Source organism: Physeter macrocephalus, chromosome 16 (assembly GCF_002837175.3).
Source record: "Physeter macrocephalus isolate SW-GA chromosome 16, ASM283717v5, whole genome shotgun sequence".
NCBI classification, from domain to species: Eukaryota; Metazoa; Chordata; class Mammalia; order Artiodactyla; family Physeteridae; genus Physeter; species Physeter macrocephalus.
The window spans coordinates 85,330,022-85,340,860 of record NC_041229.1 but is presented as its reverse complement, the minus strand read 5'-3'; the positions used below and the strand labels follow the sequence as shown (position 1 = coordinate 85,340,860).

The window sequence follows — 10,839 nt, the reverse complement described above, 5'->3', positions numbered from 1 at the left end:
GCACAGGCTCAGCGGCCATGGCTCACGGGCCCAGCCGCTCCGCGGCACGTGGGATCCTCCCGGACCAGGGCACGAACCCGCGTCCCATGCAACGGCAGGCGGACTCCCAACCACTGCGCCACCAGGGAAGCCCAGAAATTATTTTTTTAAATATAGAAACAGAGGTCATAGAGATAAAGTTCTACCTAGAATTGATCAAGTAGTTGTTATCCATCCCTCTTGTCAGCTCATACATATCCGAATACTGTAATAATCTGTGGTCTAATGACATAGCTCTCAGGGACCGAGTTTTGTCTTGTGTACATAACTTTCCATTCGTTGACACGGTTAGAAGTTAGGGAAAATAGCCTAGACTATGAACTATTGAAATTTTAAAAGACAGATCATTTCTCCAAAGGTGGCAGTAACAGTGCCACCAGATCATCAGTCATGTTGATCTGTCAACTCCTCTGTCCTGAAGAGTGACTTCCTAGATCACCTGCAGAGAGGGCCCAGGGCTGTTCTGTTCACCCAGTCCTGGGAACCTCTTCTTGGGTAGGTAATCTTCTGTTATCTTTATTCCTGCTCTTAAATAGTTTTTAGGTTATATTAACAAAGTAGTATTTGGAAAAACTAGGCATTTTGAACAAAGTATTCCAAACAGATCAACTCCATTTCATACATCTGAGTTGTTCCTCAGCTTACCACAGAATTCTAAATACTTGTTGTCTAGGAATATGAGACAGTAATGAAAGGTTTGGACCGCAATGCTCCCTCAGTGCCTCCTCAGAATACTCCTCAAGAAGCTCAGCAGGTAGATATGTGGAAGAAATACATACAGTGGGAAAAGAGCAACCCTCTTCGTACAGAAGATCAGACCCTTATAACTAAAAGAGGTAACAAGACTAACCCTTCTGGGACTCCAGTTATGTATATGTTAGGCCACTTGATATTATCCCATAGGTTACCAAGACTGTTTTTTACTCCCAGTCCTTTTTTCTCTTATGTTCTTCAGATTCAGTAATTTCTATAGATCTGTCTCCATGTTCACTGACCTTTGCTTTATCATATCCAATATGCTGGTGAGCCCATCTAGTGAATTCTTCATTTCAAATATTCTACTTTTCAGCTGTATAAATTTCCTTTCTAGAAATTTTTATGTTTTTTATAGTTTTCCTTTTTCTGTTAAGATTCCATGGCCATTACCATCTTTTTCTTTATATCCTTGAATATTTTTATAACAATAGTTATAAAATCCTCATCTGCTAATTCCAGCATCTGAGCCATTGTGGTGTTGATTTCTTTTCCTCTTGACTATGGGACACATTTTTTGTTTTGTCACAAGTCTAGACATTTAAAAAAATTTTTTGGACATTGTACAGATGTGTAAATGATACATAGTAAAGACTAGATTCTGTTATCTTCCTCTGAAGAATGTTGAGTTTTCTTTTAGCAGGGAGATAAAAAACTGGCAGGTCTCCTGGACCTTGTGGAGGCTTGGTTTTACACGGTTAGTATGAGTCTCTGTTAGTGGCCTTTATCTCACAGTAAATCTCTTAGTCCTGGGATATAGTCTTTACTCCCAAGATATAATGGAAAGTTCAAGGTGTTTACTCAGACTCCCTTAACTTGATGGGACTCAGATTCCAGACTTGGTCTCCATTACGGTGGGCAGCTGATGAGATATCTATCCAGCTCTTTCAGCTTTGCTTTCTGCTCAGGCTGTTTGTATTCTTTCCTGTGTATGCTATTTTAGAGTCAGTTGAAGATTTGAGGGCATTAGGCCCAGATTTTCAGCCTCCACCTTCTGTGGCTCTCTTTTGGGGGATCTTCCCCCTTAATTTCCAGCTGTTCTTGTAACCCAGAACTCCATGTTACTTACCTCAAGCCAGTAAGACTTCAGCATTTGGCCTGAGTTCTAGCTATCCCAGAACTATACACACACGGGTTTGCACTTGAGGGGAAAAGCCATATTAAATATATATCTCACCTAGTGTGATTCCAGTTTTTTAAGGGCTCAGTCCTCTCCAGTTTCTTTTTCTTTTGGTCATTCTCTAGTGCCTCCTTTAAACAGTTGCTTTTTGTATTTTTCAGTTTATGATTTTTTTTTTTCAGGAGAGTTAGTCTGATACAGACTACTCTGGCACTGTCAGAACTAGAATTTGGAACTTAAAAAAAAAAATTTCCTCAATCTTGCCTTGCTCTCTCAGCTGGAGGCCTTTGCAAGTACTGTTTCCTTTGCCTATACCATTTTTGTATCTAATCCTCTCCTTCCTGCCTCTACTTACTCTCTCATCTGACCAGATTCTATCCCTTCTTCAGGTTTTGCTTAGATGTCAGTTCCTTAGTGAAACCTTTCTTGAGTCTCTAAACTATGTTAAGTCCTGCTGCTGTAAGTTTCAACAGTACACTCTACTTTCCTCATCATAATACTTATTACTTACCATAACTGCATTCTTAATATCGATCTTCCCACTATACTGCAGACTTCTTGAGTATAGGAAGTCTTATTCACTGGTATATTCACAGTGTCTTTTACATTCCTTAGCATATAGTTGATACTCAGTAAATATTAATTTAATAAATGATGAATGGATGGGGTTTGGGTGGGTGATAATGCCAGAAATCACTAAAGTTTTTTTATTTCCAATTATCATTCATTACTGAGGGCCCTGTCTTAGCCTAAAAATTGAGTTGTGACGCTTGTATTGATAGTTTTGTAAATAATATTTATTCTAATTGAATGTTGCAAATGTCTTCCCTTAGTTATGTTTGCTTATGAACAGTGCCTGCTTGTGCTGGGCCATCACCCTGATATTTGGTATGAAGCTGCCCAGTATCTTGAGCAGTCAAGTAAACTGTTAGCAGAGAAGGGGGTGAGTATTTATTTGTTGCCCCCTTTTGGTCTTTTCATGGTTTTGATATAGCAATAATTTGCTAAAAGTATAGCACTGAATTTTGGTAATGAAGGGTAGGTATTGATAATTTTAATCTTATGTCACTATGAATCTTAGTGATCCTCTTATATGATTAGACTACCTTAGTCAGAATTAAAATATAGTGGCTCTTCTTTAATGTATTAAAGTAATGAATCATTTAGAGTACTTCTATGATTCTTCTTTATGTTAAAATAATGGAAAAAGTCTTTGGAATTTTTTTAAAAATATTTATTTACTTATTTATTTATTTGGTTGCACCAGGTCTTAGTTGCATCACATGGGCTCCTTAATTGCAGCAGGAGGGTTCCTTAGTTGTGGCATGTGAACTCTTAGTTGTGACATGCATGTGGGATCTAGTTCCCTGACCAGGGATTGAACCTGGGCCCCCTGCATTGGGAGCGCAGAGTCTTATCCACTGTACCACCAGGGAAGTCCCTGGGATTTCTTAAGAATCCAGAAATGCATGTGTCCATAGGTATATACATATGAGTGTGTGTTTTATTCTCTTTCAGCTTTATTGAAATTATTGTAAGTGAACTTTCTTTTTTCTCTCCTAGGATATGAATAATGCCAAATTATTTAGTGATGAAGCTGCTAATATATATGAAAGAGCCATAAGCACTTTATTAAAGAAGAATATGCTTCTTTATTTTGCATATGCAGATTATGAAGAGGTGAGTTAAAATATTTAGAACTTTCTTGTAATTGGATTTTTTACTGCAGCACTGAATTTTTTTTCTGGCTGCTTGTTTGCCAGGCATATTGCTTTTGGAAGACAGAGATAATGCAGAATGAACAGTTATTAGTCCTTAGCTCATTATATATTTATGCTCAAAGCAGGTGCCTTTGTGGGGTGCAGCCTCTGGATTCCTCAGAGCTCAAATCCTGCTCTTTTATGAATATGTATTTATATCCACTTCTTCTCTACCACCTTAGAGTCGCATGAAGTATGAGAAAGTTCACAGTATATATAACAGACTTCTGGCAATTGAGGATATTGACCCCACCTTGGTAAGTAACTTTACTAGTCTCTTTCCCACTTTTGCAGTCTGCTTTAATTTTTAAAAATTTTAATTTACATAAAGTAAAATTCACTGTTTTTGTTGAATTGTTAGTTCTATGAATCTTGACCAATAACATAGAGTTATGGGACAACCATCACAATTAAAATACAAAACACTTCAGTCACCCCACAGAAATTCCCCCATGTGACCCCCTTGTAGTCACCCCTTCCCTGTCTCCCAGCCCGACAATTGCAGATCTCTCTGCTCGTTTCTTCTGTTGTTGTTTGTAAGTGCAGCGCTATGAACCAGCCACAGTGGGGCTTTCTCTAACACCTTCCTTGTGAGCATGGTTTGAATACCACATTGAATTGTTTGAATTGTTGCTTCATAAATATTTCTTTTTAAATAAATGGAGGCAGGAGAAACTAACATTCTGGGAAGCAATTGGACAAGAACTCACTTTATCCTGAATTCTACTCTGTAATAGTGGTTTTCAAAGCCCTGAATTTCTGCAAAAGTGCAGCAGAGCTCTTTCAGTGGGAGAGGAAGGGGAGGAGCCAACGCATGGGGCTCTAGACCCTCTGCCTCAAGTCAACTACAGCTATACTCCTTTTTTTGTTTGTTTATCATGGGATTCCACTGCTCATTAGTCATCATTTTAAAATTCATTTAGCAAACTGATGTGTGCTATGCACTGTGCTAGATTCCAGCAGTATAGTGACACATAAGTAAAATTCCTTTCCTCAAGGAACTCATAGTTCATTCATCCATCTATTCATCTGTCTAAACTGGGCAATGTAGTTTGACATCATCAAAACTGAGCAAATCAGGACCCTACTCATAGTCACCCTGTGTACAGTCCAGAGATGTTTGTTCATTGAACAAATATTACATACTCATCATGTGTTGGGCACTCTGTAGGTGCTAAGTATAAAATGACTCAAATAGTTTATCAGTAAAGTTACATTATATGGTCTTTAGGAAATAGAGTAGTGGGCTTTTAAAGTAATAAATCAAGAAGTACTAGCGTTTTCTAGTATTTTCACTTTTATTCCTTCCTTAAGATTTAATTTGTATATTCTGGAATTAGATAATAGTGATGATTGCAAAACCTTGTGAATATACTAAAAACCATTGAATTATACATTTAAAGGGTGAATTTTGTGCTATGTGAATTATATCTGAATTAAAATATTAATTTGCACGTCTTTAATACCAGAAAAAATTTGCTTGTGGATTTAAATAGTACACTATCTATAATCTTACATTTTTATTTCTCGAGTGTTCAAAATCGCTTCCTTATACAGCAAAAAGTGTTAGTACTGAAGTAAGGTGAACCTGTATTGGATGCTATAGGGTTCACGTTTTGCCTAGTCTGTAGAAAACAAATACTTTTTTTGTGTAGGTATATATCCAATATATGAAATTTGCAAGAAGAGCAGAAGGTATTAAATCTGGAAGAATGATATTTAAAAAAGCAAGAGAAGATACCAGAACCCGCCACCATGTCTATGTTACTGCAGCACTCATGGAGTATTACTGTAGTAAGGTAAGTCCTCAAATAAAATATAAAGATAAAATAATTTCCTTCATATGAGATAAATTAATTAAAAGAAAGGCAGTCCTAATTTCTGTCATTAAGTTTTATTATTTATTTATTTATTTATATCTATCTGGTTTTTTTGGCCGCGTTGGGTCTTCTTTGCTACACGCTGGCTTTCTCCAGCTGCAGCGAGTGGGGGCTACTCTGCCTGTTAATTTATACCTTATTAAACTCCATATTTCCGAATCTGAATCCCCTTGAATGGTTTTTAGTCTGTAATTTTTACTTAACATAATTTTAATCTCCATTTTAATTCTTAATATACCTTGTCATATTTAGATGTTATAGTTTTAATATTCTTTGAGTATCTTGTCTGACACTGCATGGAAATCAGTACTTTCTTCTCTACTTCTAGGACAAATCTGTTGCCTTTAAGATTTTTGAGCTGGGGCTAAAGAAATATGGAGACATTCCAGAATATGTCCTGGCCTATATTGACTATCTTTCTCACCTCAATGGTAAGTAGATTCTAGATCTGTAATGGTTACTTATATTAAACCATCAGTGTCATTCTCTGAAATTATGTTGCTGGGTTTTTTTCTTTCTCAAATGTATTATATTCTGTCATCACACCAGAACCAGGCACTTGATAGGCACTCAAATATTTGTGGCCTGTCAACTATGAATTTATACTTATTGCATAATGGTTGATGCCTTTTGATTCTGCAGAATGGTCTTTAATTTAGCATCAAAGTCCCAACAGTAATAGGGTAAAGCCACAAATCTCTAGCCACAAAAACTCAAAGATGCCCAAGTTGGGGCTTCCCTGGTGGCGCAGTGGTTGGGCGTCCGCCTGCCGATGCGGGCGACGCAGGTTCGTGCCCCGGTCCGGGAGGATCCCGCGTGCCGCGGAGCGGCTGGGCCCGTGGGCCATGGCCGCTGGGCCTGCGCGTCCGGAGCCTGTGCTCCGCAACGGGAGAGGCCACAACGGTGAGAGGCCCGCATACCGGAAAAAAAAAAAAAAGATGCCCAAGTAGTAAACTGCTTTGAGACTACTGGGGAAGATATTTCAAAGGAAACATTATGTTTATGAGCATGTTTATTTTCTTATTTTGTTGTAATAATAATGACCCTCTTTTATTGAGTTCCTACCTTATACCAGGCACTAGGCTAGAGGATCTGTATATGTATGTATGTATCTTATTTAGTCTAGTTAACCACAGTCCAGGATATGTAATTTCTTGACTAAAAATGATCTGGTTTAAAAACTGATTTAAAAAAGAAATATGAAATTATGTGCCATGTAAATAATTAAATGTAAATTAGATATCACAGGTAAATATTAGTGATTTTAATGATATTTTAGAAAAATATAGCATTCTGTATACCTAAATAGTAGAAAAGAATAAAACTTAAACATGATTTTATATTTCAGTTTAGTGATTCTACTCTCTGGAAAAGGACGTAACTCCAAAAAGTGAGACAGTGGAGCATTTAAGATTTTTGAGCTGGGGCTAAAGAAAATTTTCATGCAATTTTCTTGTATGAAATGAATGTTCCTCACCAGTTTTATATTGTTTTGCTTGATTTTTTAGAATAGTTACTAGGATGTACAATATTTTACTCTAAAATTGAGGATGAACTCTGATGTCAGCATTATTATCTTCTAAAATCAGTGTCTTAGTTTGTTTATTCATCAACCCGTCATTTATTCAGTAGTTTTGGTTAGTAAGGTCTGGAAATACAAGAATAGGACTCCATTGTTACCCTCAGAGTATTCTCCTGGGGAAATCAGATGTGTAAACATAATTGCATCATCATTTGATTCTTAATTGTGGCATAAATTCTGGGGTTAGGTGTATAATGGTGTTTCAGATTTCTCATCTGCAGAATGGTTATAATAAGAGTACCTTTCACTGGATTGTTGAGAGAATTAAATGAACTTTTGCATGTATTTGACTTATATATGGAATGTGGTAAGCAGACAATAAATGTTAACTATTTAAGGTGATGGTGGCAATCATGAAAAACATGTGCTAAATTCTATAACAGAGCCCTGAATGAATTACTTTGGAAGCACAGAGAGGAGAGTGTAATCTAAGCTCCAGAGCTGTGCTATGCAATTATGGTAGCCACTAGACTACTAAGTTTTGAGCCCTTGAATTGTGGCTAGGCCAAAATGAGATGTGGTGTAAGTTAAAATACATACTGACTTCAAAGAGGTAGTAGAAAAGAAATGTAAAATATCTTAATAATTTTTCATATTGATTACATATTGAAATGATAATTCAGATATATTAGGTTAAATAAAATATATTAAAATTAATTTCACCTGTTTTTATTCTTTTATTTATTTTTTTTATTTTTGTTTTTTGTTTGTTTTTATTCTTTTAAATGTGGCTAGCAGCAAATTTAAATTATTGGATAGCACTGTTCTAGAGGGTGAGAGAAGGCAGCATGAGATGGGTCTTGAAGGATAAGCAATCGTTTTCCTAAAGATATAGGAAAATGCATTATTCCAGGAGAACATAGCATGTAATAAGCAGTGGAAAGTTATGTGGAATGGCAAAAAGTGTGTCTGGAGCAAAGCTTGGAATAAAGCTAAAAGAATAAAATGCAAGATTTACTTATTTCTTTAAGTACAGTATGTTAAGTTGAAGATGAAAGCCATGAATATGGTGCCGTCTTGTTTGGTTCAATACATGTAATCTCTTGGTTTGACTTTGCATATTATGGACATATAGTAAAACTGAATAACTGCCCTGTGGCAGTAAAAACCAACTACTCTGTTGGATTTTTTTTTTTAACAGTTTTATTGAGGCATAATTTATATACCATAAATGCACCCATTTAAAATATGCAGTTCAAGTGTTAGTAAATTTACTACTAGATTCTTAAATTTTAATAGATCCCTTAGAGCTTAGCAAGAAGTGTCATTTTCCACTTCCAGCTACAGACCTCCCGAGACTCTTAAATTTTAATCTACCTCTGGTGACCATTCTTATTCATTTTCCATTTGCATATTTATCTACCAATCTAGATATGGTACCTATATAAGAATTTAAAGTAGTTAAATATAGAGTAGTCCTGGTGCTGCAAAATAAGAAAATCAAATATCTAAATTTGAGCTTGTCATCCTCCACATTCAGTGTATTTTAAAAATATCAACAGTTTGAAAAAAAAAATATCAACAGTTTGATGCTTATAATATCAACAGGTATGTAATTTTCATTATTTAAAAAAAAATGAGATACCCGATTCAGATATCACACTGTTATAAATTGTTTGACATTACAACTACACTATACTATAGAAGGAGGGCTAAACTAGAGGTAAAAAGACCTGGCTTCTAGTTATGGCTTTATTACTCAATAACTGTGAGCCACATCAACTCACTTCATCTTTTTGAACCTCAAGCTTCCTCATCTATAAATATTGGGTGTGATAATAGTTAGATCTCTCTGCATAGGATTTTTGTGAGGATTAAATGAGATAATGCATTGTTGAATTATAAAACTGAATTTTAAAAAATATTTAAAATCTTCTTTAATATCCTAGAGGACAATAATACTCGAGTTTTGTTTGAACGAGTTTTAACATCTGGAAGTCTTCCACCTGAGAAGTCTGGGTAAGTCATTTTGAAAACTTACTGGTCGGGTTCTAATATCTGAATTGTGCTCTATGGGATGAACATTTGCTTGTTGTGAGTATACGTTCCAGGAGAAATTTCCCTTCTCTCTTGAAGCTTAATTTACACATGCCTGCCTTGCCATATTTTCATACCTGTTTAAGATTTGTTAAAAAAAATTTTGGCATACTGACGGATTATTTTGAGAGATGCCTTAGCAATTTATTATTAAATATTTTAATATATCTTGCTATATATCCCTAGAAATTTATATGAACAAACTAGAGAAGAATTCTGAAATTTTTACTTCTTACTCGAGAGCAAAGACTCTGACAAAATGAACATTTGTTTGACAAATTATATCCCTGATTTATGGTTTTGACTCTGTCGGTTTTACAGAAGGAACAACATGGTATAGTGGTGCAGTGAAAGTAGTAAGGCTTTGGAGTCTTGGGTTCAAATTCCAGCTCAGACAACTACACCTTGGGCAGATTTCCTCACCTTGCCAATCCTTACGTTCTTGTCAAGTAGCAATAATGTCTACCAGTATAGGAATTTTGTGATAGTCCTACCTAGTATATAATAGGAACTCAGTGCACTACTTTAGTACAAAGGTGCTTACTGACATTTATTTATTTATTTAACATCTTTTTTGGAGTATAATTGCTTTACAATGGTGTGTTAGTTTCTGCTTTATAACAAAGTGAATCAGCTATACATATACATATATCCCCATATCCCCTCCCTCTTGCGTCTGCCTCCCACCCTCCCTATCCCACCCCTCTAGGTGGTCACAAAGTACCAAGCTGATATCCCTGTGCTATGCAGCTGCTTCCCACTAGCTATCTATTTTACATTTGGTAGTGTATATATGTCCATGCCACTCTCTCACTTCGCCCCCTCCCAGAGGTGCGGGTCCCATCCCTATTCTTTTGTTTCTGTTTTTTCGTTTTTCTTTTGCCCTACCCAGGTATGTGGGGAGTTTCTTGCCTTTTGGGAAGTCTGAGATCTTCTGCCAGTGTTCAGTAGGTGTTCTTTAGGAGTTGTTCCACATGTCGATGTATTTCTGATGTATTTGTGTGGAGGAAGGTGATCTCCGCGTCTTACTTCTCTGCCGTTTTGAAGGTCTCCCCCCTGGTAGTTCTATTTTTAGTTTTTTAAGGAACCTCCATACTGTTCTCCATAGTGGCTGTATCCATTTACATTCCCACCAACAGTGCAGGAGGGTTCCCTTTTCTCCACACCCTCTCCAGCATTTATTGTTTGTAGATTTTTTGATGATGGCCATTCTGACCAGTGTGAGGTGAAACCTCATTGTAGATTTTTTTTTAAAACAGAGTTATATGAACCAAAATTTCACAGAGTGAATAGCCTTTTTTAAAGATTTTTAAAAATTAATTTATTTCATTTATTTATTTTTGGCTGTGTTGGGTCTTCGTTGCTGCGTGTGGGCTTTCTCTAGTTGTGTGTACTCTTCGTTGCAATGCGCGGGCTTCTCACTACAGCGGCCTTTCTTGTTGCGGAGCACGGGCTCTAGACGCGAGGGCTTCAGTAGTTGAAGCATGCGGGCTCAGTAGTTGTGGCTCACGGGCTCAGTAGTTGTGGCTCATGGGCTCTAGAGCGCAGGCTCAGTAGTTGTGGCGCACGGGCCTAGTTGCACCACGGCATGTGGGATCTTCCTGGACCAGGGCTCAAACCCATGTCCCCTGCATTGGCAGGCAGATTCTTAACCACTGCGCCACCAGG

At 36.9% G+C, this 10,839-nt stretch overlaps 1 protein-coding gene across 2 annotated transcripts in view; it reads left to right on the top strand.

Moving 5' to 3' along the window:
- Window positions 1–10,839, top strand: part of CSTF3 (cleavage stimulation factor subunit 3) — a 69,934-nt gene that overhangs the window by 52,814 nt on the left and 6,281 nt on the right. For both annotated transcript variants that reach the window (XM_007111140.4, XM_007111142.4), the window contains 7 exons: window positions 713–875; window positions 2,746–2,855; window positions 3,476–3,592; window positions 3,855–3,929; window positions 5,328–5,471; window positions 5,881–5,983; window positions 9,024–9,093. In XM_007111140.4, the coding sequence (XP_007111202.1) occupies window positions 713–875; window positions 2,746–2,855; window positions 3,476–3,592; window positions 3,855–3,929; window positions 5,328–5,471; window positions 5,881–5,983; window positions 9,024–9,093 (782 nt within the window). The remainder of the gene's footprint in view (window positions 1–712; window positions 876–2,745; window positions 2,856–3,475; window positions 3,593–3,854; window positions 3,930–5,327; window positions 5,472–5,880; window positions 5,984–9,023; window positions 9,094–10,839) is intronic.